Source organism: Carcharhinus amblyrhynchos, chromosome 10 (genome assembly GCF_965287045.1).
Source record: "Carcharhinus amblyrhynchos chromosome 10, sCarAmb.v2.hapA, whole genome shotgun sequence".
NCBI classification, from domain to species: Eukaryota; Metazoa; Chordata; class Chondrichthyes; order Carcharhiniformes; family Carcharhinidae; genus Carcharhinus; species Carcharhinus amblyrhynchos.
The window spans coordinates 106,705,376-106,728,085 of NC_137333.1; the positions used below are offsets into that span (position 1 = coordinate 106,705,376).

Sequence of the window (22,710 nt, forward strand, 5' to 3'; positions counted from 1 at the left end):
GGTCTCTGGATTACTAGCCCAGTGAAAGTACCAATGCACCAACAGGTACTTTGATAAAGTAGGTGCGAAGACAAAGGGAAGCAGAAAGTTGGTGAACTAGCTTCTAACAGTCAGTAGGAAGAGCAGGCAGAGCTCTCAGGATCTATTACAGAAAGAATCTGAGTAAACGAAAGTGTGAGGCTGTTGGGAAGGAGAAAGAATGTGTGAATACATGATCCACTTCGCACCTGAGCACTGCCCAGACGCTTCCAGTTGGTGCTGAGGTAGAACTGCACTCCCTGTAAGGAGCCTTTGAGAGTGGCACCCCGGATAATCAGCACAATCAGGACCAGGTAGGGAAATGTCGCAGTCACGTAAACAATCTGAAAAGAACAGAAAAATAGGAAGATGTCAGGATAAAGCGACATGGGAAAGTCTGACATTGCCATTGAGAGGGAGTCTAGCTGATTAATCCCTCAATTAACAATGTGGGCCACAGACTGAGCTTGCCATGTTTGGATCAAGCCAGCTCGCCCTAATGGAATAAATGTCTTGTACTTCTGCAATCTATCTGTGAGAGCTCTTTATGGAATCTGTTTATGACAATCCCAAACCAATTCCTATCGAGCTCCATCCCACAGCACAATCCAACTCCAACTGACACCACGTTGACAATCTCATTGGTACAGCTGCAATGTCGAGTTGTGAGGTTCGCCTCAGGGAGTGAGGGGGAGGGAGAGGGGAGCGGGTGGACATTGACTAAAAACAGCAGCTGACTGCTTTGCAAGGTTGGAGGTTGTGGGTGTCAGGGGGTTGATAACTAGAGGCACAGATTGTGATGAAAGGGTTAATGTGGGATTGGGGTTTGAGTGAAGGGGCTAATGTGGGATTGGGGTTTGAGTGAAGGGGTTAATGTAGGATTGGGGTTTGATGGGAGGGTTAATGTGGGATTGGGGTTTGATGGGAGGGTTAATGTGGGATTGGGGTTTGATGGGAGTGTTAATGTGGGATTGGGGTTTGATTGAAGGGTTACTGTGGGATTGGGGTTTGATGGGAGGGTTAATGTGGGATTGGGGTTTGATTGAAGGGTTAATGTGGGATTGGGGTTTGATGGGAAGGTTAATGTGGGACTGGGGTTTGATGGGAGGGTTAATGTGGGATTGGGGTTTGATTGGAGGGTTAATGTGGGATTGGGGTTTGATGGGAGGGTTAATGTGGGATTGGGGTTTGATGGGAGGGTTAATGTGGGATTGGGGTTTGATGGGAGTGTTAATGTGGGATTGGGGTTTGATGGGAAGGTTAATGTGGGATTGGGGTTTGATGGGAGGGTTAATGTGGGATTGGGGTTTGATTGGAGGGTTAATGTGGGATTGGGGTTTGATTGGAGGGTTAATGTGGGATTGGGTTTTGATGGGAAGGTTAATGTGGGATTGGGGTTTGATGGGAAGGTTAATGTGGGATTGGGGTTTGATTGGAGGGTTAATGTGGGATTGGGGTTTGATTGGAGGGTTAATGTGGGATTGGGGTTTGAGTGAAGTGTTAATGTGGGATTGGGGTTTGATGGGAAGGTTAATGTGGGATTGGGGTTTGATTGGAGGGTTAATGTGGGATTGGGGTTTGAGTGGAGGGTTAATGTGGGATTGGGGTTTGAGTGAAGTGTTAATGTGGGATTGGGGTTTGATTGAAGGGTTAATGTGGGATTGGGGTTTGATGGGAAGGTTAATGTAGGATTGGGGTTTGATTGAAGGGTTAATGTGGGATTGGGGTTTGATTGGAGGGTTAATGTGGGATTGGGGTTTGATTGGAGGGTTAATGTGGGATTGGGGTTTGTTGGGAGGGTTAATGTAGGATTGGGGTTTGATGGGAAGGTTAATGTGGGACTGGGGTTTGATGGGAGGGTTAATGTGGGATTGGGGTTTGATTGGAGGGTTAATGTAGGATTGGGGTTTGATGGGAAGGTTAATGTGGGACTGGGGTTTGATGGGAGGGTTAATGTGGGATTGGGGTTTGATTGGAGGGTTAATGTGGGATTGGGGTTTGATGGGAGGGTTAATGTAGGATTGGGGTTTGATGGGAAGGTTAATGTGGGACTGGGGTTTGATGGGAGGGTTAATGTGGGATTGGGGTTTGATTGGAGGGTTAATGTAGGATTGGGGTTTGATGGGAAGGTTAATGTAGGATTGGGGTTTGATGGGAGGGTTAATGTGGGATTGGGGTTTGATTGGAGGGTTAATGTGGGATTGGGGTTTGATGGGAGGGTTAATGTAGGATTGGGGTTTGATGGGAAGGTTAATGTGGGACTGGGGTTTGATGGGAGGGTTAATGTGGGATTGGGGTTTGATGGGAGGGTTAATGTAGGATTGGGGTTTGATGGGAAGGTTAATGTGGGATTGGGGTTTGATGGGAGGGTTAATAGCTGATGATCCAAACGATCTTTTCTCATCAGATATTCTTGACAGTGTTAATTACAGGAAGTAGGTAGTCTCGGCGGCCGGCTCACCTTGCCGGAGCTGCGAATCCCTTTCAGACAGCACAGGAAGATGATGACCCAGGCAGCCAGGAGGCAAATGGCCAGCTCCCACCGCACAGGGCCTGGGTCATTTAGGCCTGAACTCCTTGACATTCCCAGTGTACGCTCACTGCAAAAGAAGGAACCCACTCCATTAAACACATGTGCCAGGACGCCACAGCACAGAATGGCAAAGAATCCCAGTGTTTACAGGGAATCACTAGAGCAAGATCATCACAGTTTCAACATCCTGTACACATATTAACTGAGACACTAGTGGGACAAAGTATTGAGCTGTTTAGCTGAATGTCTGAGATTGTCACTGAGGACTCAATGTCATTCTTATTGATCTAAGATGTTGCTGCGATGTGTAAAGTGTTGTATCATGCTCAGCCTTCTATCTGTTTAATAATGCAACAGGAACTGGTGTATAAGATTATAAGTGGAAGGGACAGGGTGAGTAGGAAGCAGCTGTTCCCCTTGGTTGAGGGGTCAATCACAAGGGGGCAGAGTTTTAGGGTGAGGGGCAGCAGATTCAGAGGGGATTTGAGAAAACATTTTTTCACCCAGAGAGTGGTGGGGACCTGGAATGCGCTGCCTGGGAAGGCAGTGGAGGCTGGAAACTGTACAGCCTTAAAAAGATATTTGAACAAGCACTGAAATATAACATTCAAGAATACAAGTGCTGGAAAATGGGATTGGTGCGACTGTAATGGTAGTCATTGTCGGCATAGATTCGATGGGCTGAAGGGCCTTTTCTGTGTTGTATGACTCTTTAAATCTGTGACTCTATAACACCATTAGGAATAAAACTGGAGCAAAAGAGAGGGAAAGGAACCACTTACTTCCAGAAGACTTCACTGGCGCTCTGATGAGTGCGGTTAGCAGTTAGATTCTGCAGGGAATGAGAGAGAGAACAGTTAAAATCAGCAGTGTATGTGTGTGTGAAGGTCTCTCTGCAATGCTGGGAGGGAGAGGGTTCAAATATTCTGGCCAGGCGGTGATGGAGAAACAGCTTCGCTTAACATCCTGAGCTTATTGTCAGTGATCAGGTTCACCCCAACAATTTCATTCTTCCCAGTTCTAAAAATCTTGGGAGTTCTCTGTCAGGTTTTCTCCCTAATTATTAAACATTAGCAGAAATACAATGGCTGACTACATGTTTTATTTCTCTATTTCTTCAATCCTGTTTATAGCTCTTGGGGCGAAGGGGATTAAAGGATGTGGGGGGAAGGGTAGGATTAGGCTATTGAGGTGGATGATCAGCCATGATCGTAATGCATGGTGGGGCAGGCTCAAAGAGATGAATGGCCACCTCCTGCTCCTATTGTCCATGTTTCTATGTCTATGTTTAAGGATACGCTCTGGCGTGGCTGAGAGCTGACTTGATTGGTGACCAAAAGGTAAAAGGTTTCACTTTAGCAGAAAGCTGCCCAAGCTGAAACCACTCCAACTGCTGAGTGAAAACTAAAACCCACCTGAGCAGAATCTCTGAGACCCAGGCGGGGCTGGGACTGAGAGAAATTGCTGCATTCCAACATCACAAGGTTGCTTTTGTTCATCTCGGGATTGGGATGTTTATGCTCTGATGTGGGTCCAGTTGTGGGAAATTAAGATGTGAGCAGACCCGGGCAGGCAGATAGGTTAATAAGATCTTTTGTAATTAGACAATTCAAATGATAGCAAGGTGATGATTGGGTTAAATTGGTTCCCAGTGGCTTTGCTGTGTAAAGGAGGGGGGGCAGAGGACAGAAACTGTTGAGGTTTAGCGTGTCGCATTGACTGACACTAGGGCCAGCACTTGCTTACGCTGAATAAAATACAATCACTGTCACCTAAAAAAGATATCACTTCAAATCCTTTCAGAGCTTGAGGTTAGCCCTATTCTGCACTGTGACCCCTGGCCCTATTCTGCACTGTGACCCCTGGCTCTATTCTGCACTGTGACCCCTGGCTCTATTCTGCACTGTGACCCCTGGCCCTATCCTACACTGTGACCCCTGGCCCTATCCTACACTATGACCCCTGGCCCTATCCTACACTGTGACCCCTGGCCCTATCCTACACTGTGACCCTGGCTCTATCCTACACTGTGACCCCTGGCCCTATCCTACACTGTGACCCTTGGCTCTATCCTACACTGTGACCCCTGGCCCTATTCTGCACTGTGACCCCTGGCTCTATCCTACACTGTGACCCCTGGCTCTATCCTACACTGTGACCCCCTGGCCCTATTCTGCACTGTGACCCCTGGCCCTATCCTACACTGTGACCCCTGGCCCTATCCTACACTGTGACCCTTGGCTCTATCCTACACTGTGACCCCTGGCCCTATTCTGCACTGTGACCCCTGGCTCTGTCCTACACTGTGACCCCTGGCTCTATCCTACACTGTGACCCCCTGGCCCTATCCTACACTGTGACCCCTGGCCCTATCCTACACTATGACCCCTGGCTCTATCCTACACTGTGACCCTTGGCCCTATCCTACACTGTGACCCCTGGCCCTATCCTACACTGTGACCCTTGGCCCTATCCTGCACTGTGACCCAGTGCTGCTGGATGTGCCATTGATAAGATGTTAAACAGTAATCCCAGCTTGGTTGTTAACAATCCCAGAGCTGTACAGGGGGCCTCTCTCAGTATCCGGGTTAACATTTCTCCTTCAGCAAGTTCAGCAGTCATTGCTGTCATCGCTGTGTGTGAGGGGTGGTGGGATGGAGGAGGCTGTCTCTATGGACTCACATTCTGTCTGGTTCCCATTGCACCCCCACATTCAGAGACATCCCCTCCCACCTGGAGTCAATAGACAGTGAGTCCTCCTTACCTGACACAGGTGAAAGTTTGCTGGGGCCTCACAGGACCAAGGCAGAGGGCTCTGGAAGGAGTTTCCCAGATAGAAGAATGTCCAGGCAATAATCACGTTGTAGTAAAGAGAGACCAAAGAGGCAACGACCAGCATTCCAATTCCGATCCCTGGGAAAGTAGGAATAACATCAAACTTCACTGGATACCATGCTCCTGTGAGGATAGTTGGTGATGAGCAAGCCATGGTTCTGTCAAAGACAGTCCTGCAGAGACTGGCTGTGTGTGAAGCTACAGGAATGAGATTGGGAACTTACTCCTGCCAAAAGCTCGAAATACAGCAGGGATATTCAGATTTCCGAGACCGGGATTTACAGATACTGGGGCAGCACAGTGATTAACACTGCTGCCTCACAGCGCCAGGGACCTGGGTTCAATTCCCAGCTTGGGTCACTGTCTGTGTGGAGTTTGCACATTCTCCCTGTATCTGTGTGGGTTTCCTCCAGGTGCTCCGATTTCCTCCCACGGTCTGAAAGACATGGTGGTTAGGTGGATTGACCCAAACAGGCACCAGAGTGTGGCAGCTAGAGGATTTTCACAGTAGCTTCATTGCGGTGTTAATATAAGACTACACGTGACTAATAAATAAACTTAAGCTTAGGTACTCTTGGGTAATGGCACTAAAGCTCGGGTAGATGGAGTTCAGATACAAATCATCCCAAACTAAAGGAATACTGAAACACACTGAGGAGTGAATGAGTGCCTCCTATAGGCTAGCAGGTTACATTACAGAAATAAAACAACCCTCTTTTATAAATTCCTCAAATAGCCCTCTGACAGTGCGGCACTCCCTCAGTACTGACCCTCTGACAGTGCGGCACTCCCTCAGTACTGACCCTCTGACAGTGCGGCACTCCCTCAGTACTGACCCTCTGACAGTGCGGCACTCCCTCAGTACTGACCCTCTGACAGTGCGGCACTCCCTCAGTACTGACCCTCTGACAGTGCGGCACTCCCTCAGTACTGACCCTCTGACAGTGCGGCGCTCCCTCAGCACTGACCCTCTGACAGTGCGGCACTCCCTCAGCACTGACCCTCTGACAGTGCGGCACTCCCTCAGCACTGACCCTCTGACAGTGCGGCACTCCCTCAGCACTGACCCTCTGACAGTGCGGCGCTCCCTCAGCACTGACCCTCTGACAGTGCGGCGCTCCCTCAGCACTGACCCTCTGACAGTGCGGCACTCCCTCAGCACTGACCCTCTGACAGTGCGGCACTCCCTCAGCACTGACCCTCTGACAGTGCGGCACTCCCTCAGCACTGACCCTCTGACAGTGCGGCACTCCCTCAGTACTGACCCTCTGACAGTGCGGCACTCCCTCAGCACTGACCCTCTGACAGTGCGGCGCTCCCTCAGTACTGACCCTCTGACAGTGCAGCATTCCCTCAGCACTGACCCTCTGACAGTGCGGCACTCCCTCAGCACTGACCCTCTGACAGTGCGGCATTCCCTCAGTACTGACCCTCTGACAGTGCGGCACTCCCTCAGCACTGACCCTCTGACAGTGCGGCGCTCCCTCAGTACTGACCCTCTGACAGTGCGGCACTCCCTCAGTACTGACCCTCTGACAGTGCGGCGCTCGCTCAGCACTGACCCTCTGACAGTGCGGCGCTCGCTCAGCACTGACCCTCTGACAGTGCGGCACTCCCTCAGTACTGACCCTCTGACAGTGCGGCACTCCCTCAGCACTGACCCTCTGACAGTGCGGCACTCCCTCAGTACTGACCCTCTGACAGTGCGGCGCTCGCTCAGCACTGACCCTCTGACAGTGCGGCGCTCGCTCAGCACTGACCCTCTGACAGTGCGGCACTCCCTCAGCACTGATCCTCTGACAGTGCGGCGCTCGCTCAGCACTGACCCTCTGACAGTGCGGCACTCCCTCAGCACTGACCCTCTGACAGTGCGGCACTCCCTCAGCACTGACCCTCTGACAGTGCGGCGCTCGCTCAGCACTGACCCTCTGACAGTGCGGCGCTCCCTCAGTCTAACAGGCGTAATGTCCGTCCCGGTTAAACATTTAGGGCACTGGAGTGAACCTGAGGTGCTGCTGCCCCTGTCACTGCTGGAAAGAGTTGTCCTCTGAGCTGTGTAGTTGTTCCCAGAAGGAACCAGCTCCTTCACAATAAAATACGGGTGCGATCTTGCCAACTGTTCACGCCGCGCTGAAGCTGCAAACAAGGATGGAGAATTAGGTGCTGACCCAAATCTCCGCTCACTGCAACAGTACCGGAATATCCCGCTGGCATCATCAACAGTGCAACAATCCACCCTCTGAAAGCCAAGAGCCACATGGGAATGAAGACTGACAGATTGCAATAATTTGAACCTTTCAGCAGAGGGCAGCATTTCCACACTTGTATTGGTCCAGCTCCTCCATACTGTCCCAGACTCAACTCCATCAGGAAGAGGGGCAGCCCCGTAAACAGCATCATGATGCAGTATGGAATCAGGAAGACACCTAGAGCAGCAACAGAGAGAGCACAGGATCAGGAACACATCCGGAATAGAGACTGACAGACTATTTTCTAAATGGGAAAGCGCTTAGGGAATCAGAAACACAAAGGGACTTGAGAGTCACTGTTCAAGATTCTCTTAAGGTTCATGTGCAGGTTCAGTTGGCAGTTGGGAAGGCAAATGCAATGTTAGCATTCATGTCGAGAGGGCTAGAATACAAGAGCAGGGATGTACTTCTGAGGCTGTATGAGGCTCTGCTCAGACCCCATTTGGAGTATTGTGAGCAGTTTTGGGCCCCGTATCTGAGGAAGGATGTGCTGGCTTTGGAAAGGGTCCAGAGGAGGTTCCCAAGAATGATCCCTGGAACAGTAAGAATTCTCACAACACCAGATTAAAGTTCAACAGGTTTATTTGGTAGCATGAGCTTTCGGAGTGCTGCCCCTTCATCAGGTGAGTGCCTGGATCCCTGGGATGAAGAGCTTATCATATGAGGAACGGTTGAGGACTCTGGGTCTGTACTCGTTGGAATTTAGAAGGATGAGGAGGGGATCTTATTGAAACTTATAGGATACTGGAGGCCTGGATAGAGTGGACATAGAGAGGATGTTTCCACAAGTAGGAAAAGCTTGAACCAGAGGGTACAACCTCAGGCTGAAGGGACGATCTTTTAAAACAGAGATGAGGAGGAATTTCTTCAGCAGGAGAGTGGTGAATCTGTGGAACTGTTTGCCACAGAAGGCTGTGGAGGGCCAGGTCACTGAGTGTCTTTGAAACCAAGATAGATAGCTCTTGATTAATAAGGGGATCAGGGGTTATGGGGAAAAGGCTGGAGAATGGGGATGAGGAAAATATCAGCCGTGATTGAAAGGTGGAGCAGACTCGATGGGCCGAGTGGCCTAATTCTGTTCCTATGTCTTATGGCCTTAGGATTAGGAACACATCTCGAATAGAGACAGAGTGAGTATTGGATCAAGAACACACCTAAAATAAAGAGAGACAGAATACCAGATCAGGAATACATCTGTATTAGAGAGACAGAGTACAAGATCAGGAGCACATCATGAGAAATACAAGTGCAGGGTTCTAGATCAGTGCAGGGTTCTAGATCAGCTCCCAGTTAATGGCTCTGAGTACTGTTAGGAGTGGAGCTGCCAGCTTGGCATCAGCAGCAACGGCAGGCGGCAGCATGTGCCGGGCTGCTGCTTTGCAGTCAGGTTGAGACAAGTCCCTCAGGAAGCTCGGAGGATGAATGTGGCAGAAAGCGAACATGGAGAAAAAGGTTTGAAAGCAGGCAGTGGTTGGGAATAAATATCAACCATGACAAATCTTACTTGGGCCCACGTGGATCCTGACAGCTAGTCATCAATGTACAAAAGATGGTTCAAATTCCATCATCTGCCATGGCAGGGTTTGAACCCAGGTTCCCAGAACATCAGCTGAGTTTCTGGATAAATAGTCTAACCATAATACCAGTAGGCCATCACCTTCAAAGCCAACATTAAGGGCAGTTAAATGGTCATTGGATAAACATATGGATGATATTGGAATAGTGTAGGTTAGATGGGCTTTAGATTGGTTTCACAGGTCGGCACAGCATCGAGGGCTGAAGGGCCTGTCCTGCGCTGGAATGTAACGTTCTATGTCCTATGGTTCAGGCTTGCCTGAAACGACATTGAAAATTGCCTTCCCGAGTGGACATGCCCCTGAACCAATAGCATTACAGGCTGTTCACTGACTCTGAGCAGCTTCCGGCCTCCTCCCACCTCCCCTGCATGCTGTCCCTTTGAAAAGTCCAAACTATCCCAGAGGTGTCAGGATTTCACCACAAGTTCCAGGATGTCAGGGGAGACATGATAGAGGTTTATAAAACTGAGAGGCATAGACAGGATGGACAGTCAGAGGCTTTTTCCTTGGGTGGAAGTGTCAATTACAAGGGGGCACAGGCTCAAGGTGAGATGGGGAGAGTTCAAAGGAGATGTGTGGGGGAAGTTTTTCACACAGAGAGTGGTGGGTGCCTGGAAAGCACTACCAGAGGAGGTTGCGGAAGCAGGTACATGAGCAACATTGAAGAGGCATCTGGGTGGGTACATGAATAGGGAGGGAACAGAGGGATATGGACCAAATAAGGGCAGAAGGGTTTTTTTACTTTCGTTAGGCCATCATGATTGGCACGGGCTTGGAGGGCCGAAGGGCCTGTTCCTGTGCTGTATTTTTCTTTGCTCTTGACCAGAATTTCTTCCCGCTCTGGGCCCTCACCCCGCTGCCCCTCCAGCTTAGGGGATGCTCAGGGTCAGGAACACAACAGGATCTGTGCTGGCTTCTTTCTACATCCTCACCATGCTACTGATGTCCATGCTACATCAACTTGATGTAACACCTTTAACACAATAAAACATCCCAAGGCACTTCACAGGAGCACGGTGGCGCAGTGGGTTAGCACTGCTGCCTCACAGTGCCAGGGACCTGGGTTTGATTCTCAGCCTTAGGTCACTGTCTGTGTGGAGTTTGTACATTCTCCCCGTGTCTGTGTGGGTTTCATCCGGGTGCTCTGGTTTCCTCCCACAGTCCGAAAGATGTGTGATTAGGTTGATTGTTCATGGTAAATTTGCCCCTGGTGTCAGGAGGATTAGCAGGGTAAATATGAGGGGTTGTGAGGATAAGGCCTGGGAGGGATTGTGGTCTGTGAAGACTCGATGGGCCAAATGGCCCCTCCTGCACTGCAAATTCTATGATTCTATATTCCAGGCCGTATGTTACGTCAGATGATCAAAAGCTAGGTTAAAATAGCTAGTATAATAGCACCTTTTTGTTCTGTTATATTCAGTTACGGGACGTGGACATCACTGGCTGGCCAGCATTTATTGCCCATCCCTAATTGCCCTTGAGAAGGTGGTGGTGAGCTGCCTTCTTGAACAGCACACCCAAAGCACTGTTAAGGAAGCAGTTCCAGTGTTTGACCCAGTGACAGTGAAGGAATGGCGATATATTTCCAAGACAGGATGGCGAATGGCTTCATAGCATTACGGCTCTATCCCATTCAGCGAGATGATAGTGCCACACGACACAATGGGGAGGGGGTGGTATCCTCAATGTGAAAACGGGGAGGGGGAAATCATTAGATACTCAGCAGAAAGGAAAGTTAGACAGAATGAAAAGCGTGGCTAGCATCATTCCGATGGAACATTGTTTCCTACCTCCTCCATTGCGATAACAGAGATAGGGGAATCTCCACACGTTGCCCAGTCCCACACAGTATCCGATACAGGACAGCAAGAACTCATGCTTCCCACCCCAGGTTCCTCGGGATGGCTGTGCCTGAGGAGCAGGCTCTGAGCTCTCAGCGGGGGGCTGAGGCTGGGGCTGGGGTTCAATAGCCTCCTGGGTCCTCACGTGGTTCTCCAAATTCCCGCTGCTTAGAGTCATTGAAATCTGTGTGAAGAAGAGACAGATGGATATTAGCAATGTAGGCATGGGTTGAAATTTTCCACAGAAACAGGCCATTTAGCCCAACCAATCCATGATGACAGTTATTCTTCTCCATCCTTCCTCACTTAACTCCATCAAATTCTCCATCTCTCAGTAATAGTCTCCCCTTCGATACATCTGCACTGACAATTCTGTAAATCATTCTGTAGAATGCTGGCCGTTACCTCAGTGGAGTTGGGCTATGAAGGCGGAATTGAACAGGGCTTTGCAGACACCCTACAGGAGTCACTGGGTTCTGGGTAACTCCACACAGGAAGAATAGACTGGCCTTGGAGCGATGATTTCATCAGAATGACCCTCTCTCTAAAAGGGTTAAATTATGAGAACCAGGTTAACAGTGGCACACTGGGCAGCACCGTGGCACAGTAGTTAACACTGCTGCCTCACAGCACCAGGGACCCGGGTTCGATTCCCGGCTTGGGTCACTTCTATGTGGAGACTGCACGTTCTCCCTGTGTCTGCGTGGGTTTCCTCCGGTTGCTACAGTTTCCTCCCACAGTCTGAAAGATGTGCTGGTTAGGTGGATTGGCCATGCTAAATTCTCTCTCAGTGTACCAAAACAGGCGCCGGAGTGTGGTGACTGGGGGATTTTCACAGTAACTTCATTGTAGTGTTAATGTAAGCCTTACTTGTGATACTAATAAATAAACTTTAGATTAGAGCTTGTCCTTTCAGGGGTGATATCAGGAAGGAATGTTTCACACAAAGGATAATGAAAAACTGGAACTCTCTCCTAAACAGAAGAAACCTGCTGAAGTTGAAGGCGAATTTTAACATGGAGATTGCGAAAGCGTCGTTCAGCAGGTACAAGGAGAAGAGATGGAATTAGGATAACAATCAGCAATGATCGAAGTGAATGGTGGAACAGGCTGTTCCTGTATAGCACAAAGGAAATCCATTTGGCTTATTGTGTCCGTGCCGGCTTTATGAGAGAATTATCCAATTATTTCCATTTCCCCTGCTCCTTCCCCATCCCCTTGCAACACTTTGCCTTCCAGCGTTTATTTAATTGAATTGGCCATCCCTGCCCTTTGCGGCAGGGTACTCCAGATCGCGACATCTCACTGTGTAAAAACATTCTCATCAACCTTCTTGTCAATTATCTGGAAATACTTTTTCCCTGGCCACTCTCAGTGCACTAACAGTTCTGACCAGTTCCATCAAACTTCCCCTCAATCTCAGATGAATGTACCATTGGTCTCAAAAACAGAGCTGCCAGTGATATCGAGTTCCACATTCAAACCACTCTCTGGGTAAAGCAACAACTAATACGGCATTACATCCTCATCACTTACTAAAGTCCGTATTAGCTGAGAGATTACCTTTGAAATGTAATCTCTGTGTTAATTAGTAAATGCTGCAGCCAGATTGTACAGCAGGAGCCCACAAACAACACACGGAAACCAGTGGGTTTGATCACACAGTCTGGTTTGAATGTTTTCTATAACTCTGGGAAGACTATCTGCTCACCTTCAGTTCCTTCTGTGGAGTGTTTTACTCCTGCTTCCCATAAGAACATAAGAAATAGGAGCAGGAGTAGGCCATCTGGCCCTTCGAGCCTGCCCCGCCATTCAATAAGATCATGGCTGATCTGTCGTGGCTCAGTTCCACATTCCCGCCCTCTCCCCATAACCCTTAATCCCCTCTCTTATCAAAAACCCATCAACCCTCTTCTTAAATATATTTAGCGAGGCAGCCTCCACCACTTCAACGGGCAGAGAATTCCAGAGATTCACCACCCTTTGAGTGAAGAAGTTCTTCCTCAACTCCGTTCTAAACCGCCCCCCCCTTTATCTTGAGGCTGTGCCCCCTAGTCCTACTGTCCTTTCTGAGCGGGAAGAGTCTCTCCACCTCTATCCTATCCATCCCATTCATCATCTTATACGTCTCAATGAGATCTTCCCTCATTCTTCTAAACTCTAATGAGTACAAGCCTAGTTTATTCAGCCTCTCCTCATAGCTCAACCCCCTCAACTCCGGCATCAGCCTAGTAAACCTCCTCTGCACTCCCTCCAAGGCCAAAATATCCTTGCGTAAGTACGGCGCCCAAAACTGCACACAATACTCCAGCTGCGGCCTCACCAATGCCCTATACAGCCGCAGCAAGACCTCCCTACTTTTATATTCAATCCCCCTCACTATGAAGGCCAGCATCCCATTCGCCTTCCTGACCACCTGCTGCACCTGCAAGCTGGGTTTTTGCGACTCATGCACAAGGACCCCGAGGTCCCTCTGCACCGTCGCCTGCTGCAATTTTTCTCCATGTAAGTAATAATCCTTCCTACCATTATTCCTACCAAAGTGGACCACCTCGCACTTGCCAACATTAAATTCCATTTGCCAGTTCCTGGCCCATTCGCCCAGCCTATCTAGATCCTTCTGCAGACTCTCCCCACCCTCCGCACAATTTGCCTTTCCACCAATCTTGGTGTCATCAGCAAATTTAGACACCATACACTCGGTTCCCTCCTCCAGATCATCTATATAAATGGTAAATAGCTGAGGCCCCAGCACCGACCCCTGGGGCACTCCACTAGTCACCGTCCGCCAATCCGAATAGCACCCATTGACCTCCACTCTCTGCCTCCTATTTGACAACCAGTCCTCTATCCACGCTAACACCCTACCCCCAACTCCATGTCCCCTGACCTTCTGCAATAACCTCTTGTGAGGTACCTTGTCAAACGCCTTCTGAAAATCAAGAAAGACCACATCCACCGGCTCTCCTCTATCCACCGCCCTAGGCACATCCTCATAGAACTCAAGTAAATTTGTCAGACACGACTTCCCCTTAACGAAACCGTGCTGCGTCTGCTCTATCAAGCAATTCCCCTCAAGATGTCTCGCTATTTCCTCCTTGATGACGGATTCTAACATTTTACCTACAACAGACGTTAAACTAACTGGCCTATAATTCCCCGCCTTTTGCCTGGCACCCTTCTTAAACAACGGCGTAACATTAGCCGCTTTCCAATCTTCCGGCATTTCCCCAGAATCCAGCGACGTCTGGAAAATAACTGGAATTTTTAAAATTTATTCATGGGACATGGGCGTCGCTGGCTGTCCAGCATTTATTGCCCATCCCTAGTTGCCCTTGGAGGGTAGTTGAGTGTCAATCACATTGCTGTGGCTCTGAAATCACATGTAGGCCAGACCAGGTAAGGACAGCAGATTTCCTTCCCTAAAGGACATTAGTGAAACAGAGGGGTTTTTCCGACAATCCACAATGGTTTCACAGTCAGTAGATTCTTAATTCCAGATATTTTTTACTGAATTCAAATTCCACCATCTGCCACGGTGGCATTCAAACCCATGTCTCCAAAGCATTAGCTGAGTTTCTGGATTAATAGTCTAGTGATAATATCACTAGGCCATTGCCTCCCCTTTGGAGGGGAGTGGATAGAGGGAGCTTTACTCTGTATCCAACCCCGTGCTGTACCTGTCCTGGGAGTGTTTGATGGGGGACAGTGTAGAGGGAGCTTTACTCTGTATCTAACCCCGTGCTGTAGCCAAATAAAGTGACTACCAGAGCAGGTCAGAAGCTGGGAATCCTAAAGTGAGTAAAGTCTATCCACCATCTACAAGGCACAAGTCAGTAATGTAACATCACTGGATGTATAATCCTGAGGCCCAGGATAATGTACTGGAACAGAACTTCAAATCCCACAATGGCAGCTGGAAGAATTTAAATTGTTTCAATTAATAAATCTGGAATATAAAGCTAGTCTCAGTGATGGTGCCATGAAACTATCATCGATTGTTGTTAGAAACCCATCTGGTTCACCAATTTCTTTTGAGAAGGAAATCTTACCTGCTCTGGCCTACATAATCTGCTGTCCTTACCCGGTCTGGCCTACATGTGACTCCACAGCCACAGCAATGTGGTTGATTCTGAACTGCCCTTTAAATGGCCGAGTGAGACACGCGCAGACACGGGGAGAACATACAGACTCCACACAGACAGTGACCCAAGCCGGGAATCAAACCCAGATCCCTGGTGCTGTGAGGCAGCAGTGCTAACCACTGTGCCACCCCTTAAACTTTAAAACAGATATCCTGCAACAGTACAGTTGTTAAAGAAAGGAACTAGTTGGGTTTTTGCACAAAACCATCAGCTTTTGTGGCCAGTCTTCTGGGGATCGAATTCAGTTTCACAAACTGCCTCGGAGGGAATTGGACTTCTGAACTCTGGGGTTGCAGCCAAACATGAACTACAAGGTTATCACAGTCACACCGGGAGCCATACCAGGATATTCTGCCAAAACTTTCTACCAAGAGTCTTGCTTGTCCTTTGTTTGAGGGTTTGGAAGGTCAGTGGAGACGTATGGCACTGTAATAGAGTGCCGATCAGTACCAGTGGAAGAGGAGTAAGGTGAACAATGGTGCATACTTAAATTCCTTCTTCCTCATCCACCTAGTTGATCTCATGATTCAATCAGCCCCACCCTCTCTTGAGATTCAGTGTTCTTACGTCATGGGGTGTGTCTTTTTACATCATTATAGTTCCTCTGCTAAATATAACTGAAACTCTTGTGTGTTTTCTTTAAGTGTGTACTACAGACATTCCTGGTGGCAGCAAACTGGACTGCACGCAAACAACTGTGATTGCTTTACAGAAAGCTCCGTGGAGAGCTCCAGTAATCCAATCACATCCTCACGTCACAGGAGTTGCTCACCCCTGACAATGTGGCACTCCCTCAGTACTGACCCTCTGACAGTGCGGCACTCCCTCAGCACTGATCCTCTGACAGTGCAGCATTCCCTCAGCACTGACCTCTGACAGTGCGGCACTCCCTCAGCACTGACCCTCTGACAGTGCGGCACTCCCTCAGTACTGACCCTCTGACAGTGCGGCACTCCCTCAGTACTGACCCTCTGACAGTGCGGCACTCCCTCAGTACTGACCCTCTGACAGTGCGGCACACCCTCAGTACTGACCCTCTGACAGTGCGGCACTCCCTCAGCACTGACCCTCTGACAGTGCGGCACTCCCTCAGCACTGACCCTCTGACAGTGCAGCACTCCCTCAGCACTGACCCTCTGACAGTGCGGCACACCCTCAGTACTGACCCTCTGACAGTGCGGCAATCCCTCAGTACTGACCCTCTGACAGTGCGGCACACCCTCAGTACTGACCCTCTGACAGTGCGGCACTCCCTCAGCACTGACCCTCTGACAGTGCGGCACTCCCTCAGCACTGACCCTCTGACAATGCAGCACTCCCTCAGCACCGACCCTCTGACAGTGCGGCACTCCCTCAGCACCGACCCTCTGACAGTGCGGCACTCCCTCAGCACTGACCCTCTGACAGTGCGGCACTCCCTCAGCACTGACCCTCTGACAGTGCGGCACTCCCTCAGCACCGACCCTCTGACAGTGCGGCACTCCCTCAGCACTGACCCTCTGACAGTGCGGCACTCCCTCAGCACTGACCCTCTGACAGTGCGGCACTCCCTCAGCACTGACCCTCTGACAGTGCGGCACTCCCTCAGCACTGACCCACTGACAATGCAGCACTCCCTCAGCACTGACCCTCTGACAATGCAGCACCCCCTCAGTACTGACCCTCTGACAGTGCGGCACTCCCTCAGTACTGACCCTCACAGTGCAGCACTCCCTCAGCACTGACCCTCTGACAGTGTGGCACTCCCTCAGCACTGGCCCTCTGACAGTGTGGCACTCCCTCAGCACTGACCCTCTGACAGTGCGGCACTCCCTCAGCACCGACCCTCTGACAGTGCAGCACTCCCTCAACACCGACCCTCTGACAGTGCGGCACTCCCTCAGCACTGACCCTCTGACAGTGCGACACTCCCTCAGCACTGACCCTCTGACAGTGCGGCACTCCCTCAGCACTGACCCTCTGACAGTGCGGCGCTCCCTCAGCACTGACCCTCTGACAATGCGGCACTCCCTCAGCACTGACCCTCTGACAGTGCGGCGCTCCCTCAGCACTGACCCACTGACAGTGCGGCACTCCCTCAGTGCAATTCTGAATGTGCTGATGTGAGTTACTGAGTGGGACTTGAACCTATGACACTGGTGGTGATAATGCCACCCACAGAGATACATAAATGATGAAAGAAGATTCTTTGACTGGTTACACTGACTGGAATGAAGACAGTCAGGGACAAAAGCAGTCCGGACTGCTGTTTGTGACGTTAACAGGAACGTTGTAACATATTGACTATAATGAACTATATTTAGATACAGTCAGCAGCAGTACTGCTGGGAATAACAAGATGACTGTACATTTAATCGGAATGGTGAAGGGAGGAATGTTCGAGAAGCTCTGCACTGAGCAGGGGCTGTGATGTAAATATCTCACCTGGTGGGTGATATTGATTGCAGTGCAGCACCCACGCTGGATGAAAGGTTTATTGCTCTGTGGCAGGTTGTTTGTATATGAAATGCCTGACAGTGGGTGGACTGGAGATGGGATAATTCAGGAATGAAATGTACCTTCAGGGATAATGTCTGACACACAGCACCACCACCCGCCCCCCCCCCCCCCCCCCCCCCAGACCCCCAGTCCGCTCCGGGGGAAGCCGATGGAAAGCACATTCTGTTCGGTATGATGGAAACATAAGAACATAAGAAATAGGAGCAGGAGTAGGCCATCTAGCCCCTCGAGCCTGCCCCGCCATTCAATAAAATCATGGCTGATCTGTCGTGTCTCAGTTCCACATTCCCGCCCTTTCCCCATAACCCTTAATCCCCTCTCTTATCAAAAACCCATCAACCCACGTCTTAAAAATATTTAGCGAGGCAGCCTCCACCACTTCAATGGGCAGAGAATTCCAGAGATTCACCACCCTTTGAGTGAAGAAGTTCCTCCTCAACTCCGTTCTAAACCGCCCCCCCCTTTATCTTGAGGCTGTGCCCTCTAGTCCTACTGTCCTTTCTGAGCGGGAAGAGCCTCTCCACCTCTATCCTATCCATCCCATTCATCATCTTATATGTCTCAATGAGATCTCCTCTCATTCTTCTAAACTCTAACGAGTACAAGCCTAGTTTATTCAGCCTCTCCTCACAGTTCAACCCCCTCAACTCCGGTATCAGCCTAGTAAACCTCCTCTGCACTCCCTCCAAGGCCAAAATATCCTTGCGTAAGTGCGGCGACCAAAACTGCACATAGTACTCCAGCTGCGGCCTCACCAGTGCCCTATACAGCTGCAGCAAGACCTCCCTACTTTTATATTCAATCCCCCTCGCTATGAAGGCCAGCATCCCATTCGCCTTCCTGACCACCTGCTGCACCTGCAGGCTGGGTTTTTGCGACTCATGCACAAGGACCCCCAGGTTCCTCTGCACCGTCGCATGCTGCAGTTTTTCGCCATGTAAGTAATAGTCCTTCCTACCATTATTCCTACCAAAGTGGGCCACCTCACATTTGCCAACATTAAATTCCATTTGCCAGTTCCTGGCCCATTCGCCCAGCCTATCTAGATCCTTCTGCAGACTTTCCACACCCTCCGCGCAATTTGCCGTTCCACCAATCTTGGTGTCATCAGCAAATTTTGACACCATACACTCGGTTCCCTCCTCCAGATCATCTATATGAATGGTAAATAGCTGAGGCCCCAGCACCGACCCCTGGGGCACTCCACTAGTCACCACTAGTCATCCTCCACACAGGCAGCTCAGGATAGGGTTGCCTTTCACTGGATTGATGCAGAATTGGAACTTGATGGCCCCTGGATGACAAAGCAGCCCTTTCAGGTCCATACTGCTCACCTTCTTAGTATTGAAAGCGCTAGAAATGGTGCCCTAAACATTGTCTGCTTCACCTCCCAGGCCATCAGGCTCAGGTTTGTCTCAGAAAAGTAAGTAAAGAACAATGAACGGCAACACAGTGGCACAGTGGTTAGCACTGCTGCCTCACAGTGCCAGGGACCAAGGTTCAACTCCAACCTCAGGTTACTGTCTGTGTGGAGTTTGCACATTCTCCCCATGTCTGCGTGGATTTCCTCTGGGTGCTCCGGTTTCTTCCCACAGTCCAAAGATGTGCAGGTTAGATTGATTGGCCATGCTACATTGATCCTAGAGTCAGGGGATTAGCAGGATAAATATGTGGGAGTGGGGTCTGGATGGGATTGTGACCGGTGCAGACTTTATGGGCCAAATGGCCTCCTTCTGCACCGTATGGATTCTGTGATCTATGTGCAAAGAACAGTACGGCCCATCAAGTTTGTGCTGAGGTGACACTGGTCACTATTGGAATGTCTGCACCCTCATGGGCACACCACGCCCGACAGACACAGGAAACTGATCTCATTGATAGAGAGCGGGTGAGGTGTGACATCCAGATCACAGTCCCCAGTGAGACTTAAAATGCTGGAAAAACTCAACAAGTCTGACAGCATCCCTGGAGAGAGAAAGGAGCCTGAATGACTCTTTGTCAAAGCCAGGAATGGACGATTGTTTTATGAGGAAAGGTTGAAGAGGTTGGGCTTGTAACCACTGGAGTTTGGAAGAGTAAGAGGAGACTTGATTGAAATCTTTCAGATCCTGAGGGATATTGACAGGGTGGATGTGGAGAGGATGGTTCCTCTTGTGGGAGAATCTAGAACAAGGGGTCACTGTGTAAAAGTAAGGAGTCGCTCATTCATAATAAAGTTGAGGAGAATCTTTTCTCTCTGAAGGTCACGAGTCTCTGTATCTCTCTTCCTGAAAAGGCAATGCAGTCTTTGAATATTTTTAAGGCAGAATTAGATAGAGTCTTGATGCCCAAAGGGCTGAAAGGTCATCAGGGTACGGGCAGTGTGTGGGGTTGAGGTTACAATCAGATCAGCCATGATCCAATTGAAAGGCTGAACAGGCTCGAGGGACTGAGTGGCCTATTCCCTGCTCCTAATTTGTATGTTCATACAATGGAGAACCAGGCTGAATATAAAGGGTTCAAAGGGGAAGTGAAAAACAAATACAAGTAGCAAAGAAAATATGAAGAGAGATGGCAGCCAACATAAAATTAAATTCCAAAGTCTCTGACAGGCATATAAATAATAAAAAGGTGGTAAGAAGAGGAATAATTCTGGGCAAAATTAATAGTGGCATGGATAAATCTGAGTTAATTAACTGAAAATCACATTTAACTGATTTGTTGGGAGTTTTTGAGGAGGTAACAAAGAGGGTCAATAAGGGTAATGCTTTAGATGTGGTATACGTGGACTTTCAAAAGGCACTTGATACAGTGTCACACAACAGACTTGTGAGAAAAGTTCTAACTCATGGAATGAAAGTGACAGCAGCAACGTGGATGTGGAATTGGCTGAGTGACAGCAAAGAGAGAATAGTGACTGATGGAGGAAAGTGTGTAGTGTAGTTACCCAGGGTTCAGTGTTGGGACCCTTGCTTTTCGGATATATATTAATGAGCTGGATCCTGGGGCAGAGCACAATTACTGAATCTGTGGATGATACAAAATTTGGAAGCATTGTGAACCACAGAATCCCTACAGTGCAGTGAGGGCTGCCATTCGGCCCATCAAGTCTGCACTGACTCTCCAAAAGAGCATCCTATCCAGGCCCTTTCCTTCACCCTTTCCCTGCAACTCTGCATGTCCACCATGGTTAACACACCAACCTACACATTATGAGAAGAATCCGGAGCACCCAGAGGAAATCCATACAGACACAGGGAGAACATTTTTGATTTGATTTATTATTGTCACATGTATTCACATACCATGAAAAGTATGGTTTCCTGCATGCTAAACAGAGCGTTTATAAGAAGGAAATGAGAGCAGTATGAAGTGTTACAGTCGTAGCTAGGGTGTAGAGAAGGATCAACTTAATGCAAGGTAGATCCATTCAAATGTCTGACAGCAGCAGGGAAGAAGCTGTTCTTAAGTCGTGACCTCAGACTTTTGAATCTTTTTCCCGATGGAAGAAGGTGGGAGAGAGAATGTCTGGGGTGCATGGGATCCTTAATTATGCTGGCTGCTTTGCCGAGGCAGTGGGAAGTGTAGACAGAGTCAATGGATGGGAGGCTGGTTTGCATGATGGATTGGGCGACATTCATGATGTTTTGTAGTTCCTTGCGGCCTTGGGCAGAGTAGGAGCCCATACCAAGCTGTGACACAACTAGAAAAAATGCTTTCAATGGTGCATCTGTAAAAGTTAGTGAGAGTCACAGCTGACATGCCAAATTTCCTTAGTCTTCTGAGAAAGTAGAAGGGTTAGTGGGCTTTCTTATCTATAGTGTCAGCACTGGGGGACCAGAACCAGACCAGCTGGTGATCTGGAACCTAAAAAACTCGAACCTAAAAGCTCTCAACCCTTTCTACTTCATCCCCATTGATGCAGACAGGGATATGTTCTTCTTTATGCTTCCTGAAGTCGATGACAATCTCCTTCGTTTTGTTGACATTGAGAGAGAGATTATTGTTGCCGCACCAGTTCACCAGATTCTCTATCTCATTCCTGTACTCTGACTCATCATTGTTTGAGATCTGACCCACTACGGTAGTGTCGTCAGTAAAACCTGAAAATCGAATTGGAGGTGAATTTGACCACACAGTCACAGGTGTATAAGGAGTATAGTAAGGGGCTGAGAACACAGCTTTGTGGGGCACCGGTGTTGAGGATGATGGAGGAGGTGTTGTTGCCTATCCTTACTGATTGTGGTCTGTGAGTTAGGAAGCTCAGGATCCAGTCTCAGAGGGAGGTGCTGAGGCCCAGGCCACCGAGTTTGGAGATGAATTTTGTGGGAATAATGGTGTTGAAGGCTGAGCTGTAGTCAATAAATAGGAGTCTGACATAGGTGTCTTTGTTATCTAGGTGTTCCAAGGTTGAGCGCAGGTCCAGGGAGATGCGTCTGCTATGGACCTGTTGTGGTGGTAGGCAAACTGCAGTGGATCCAGGTAGTCCAGGAGACTGGAATTGATTCGTGCTATGATTAGCCTTTCGAAGCACTTCATAATGATGGATGTCAGAGCCACCGGCTGATAGTCATTAAGGCACACTGCTTGGTTTTTCTTAGGTACCGGGGTGATGGTTGTCTTCTTGAAGCAGATAGGGAGCTCAGATTGTTGTAAAGAGAGGTTGAAGATGGCTGTGAATACCCCCGCCAGCTGATCCATGCAGGATCTGAGTGCACGTCCGGGTATCCCATCCGGGCCAGTTGCTTTCCGTGGATTGACCTTGGAGAAAGCTGCCCTGACACCTGCAATGGTGAACTCAGATACAGGTTCATCCAGGGCTTCCAGGGTGGATGGCATGCTCTTGCTGACCTCTTCTCAAAATGGGCATAAAATGCTTTGAGCTCATTGGGGAGGGGTGCATTGGAGCCGGTGATTTTACATGCCTTCATCTTGGAATGTGTTATGTCTTGCAGATCTTGCCATTGTCAGCGTGAGTCTGTGTGGCTAGCCTGGGATTCTAACTTGGTCCAGGATTGTCTTTTGGCATCTTTG

General features: G+C 49.2%; 1 protein-coding gene across 2 annotated transcripts in view; it reads right to left on the reverse strand.

The window, feature by feature from the left end:
• Window positions 1-22,710, reverse strand: part of slc6a7 (solute carrier family 6 member 7) — a 54,343-nt gene that overhangs the window by 21,527 nt on the left and 10,106 nt on the right. Inside the window, exons 1-7 of one of the 2 annotated variants that reach the window (XM_080197756.1) lie at window positions 15,541-15,666; window positions 11,003-11,237; window positions 7,681-7,812; window positions 5,316-5,464; window positions 3,334-3,383; window positions 2,480-2,618; window positions 228-362 (exon numbers count right to left, since the gene is read on the reverse strand). In XM_080197756.1, the coding sequence (XP_080053882.1) occupies window positions 228-362; window positions 2,480-2,618; window positions 3,334-3,383; window positions 5,316-5,464; window positions 7,681-7,812; window positions 11,003-11,231 (834 nt within the window). In that variant the 5' untranslated portion in view covers window positions 11,232-11,237; window positions 15,541-15,666. Of the gene's footprint in view, window positions 1-227; window positions 363-2,479; window positions 2,619-3,333; window positions 3,384-5,315; window positions 5,465-7,680; window positions 7,813-11,002; window positions 11,238-15,540; window positions 15,667-22,710 lie in introns of those variants that run through there. The other variant, XM_080197755.1, reaches the window with a different exon arrangement.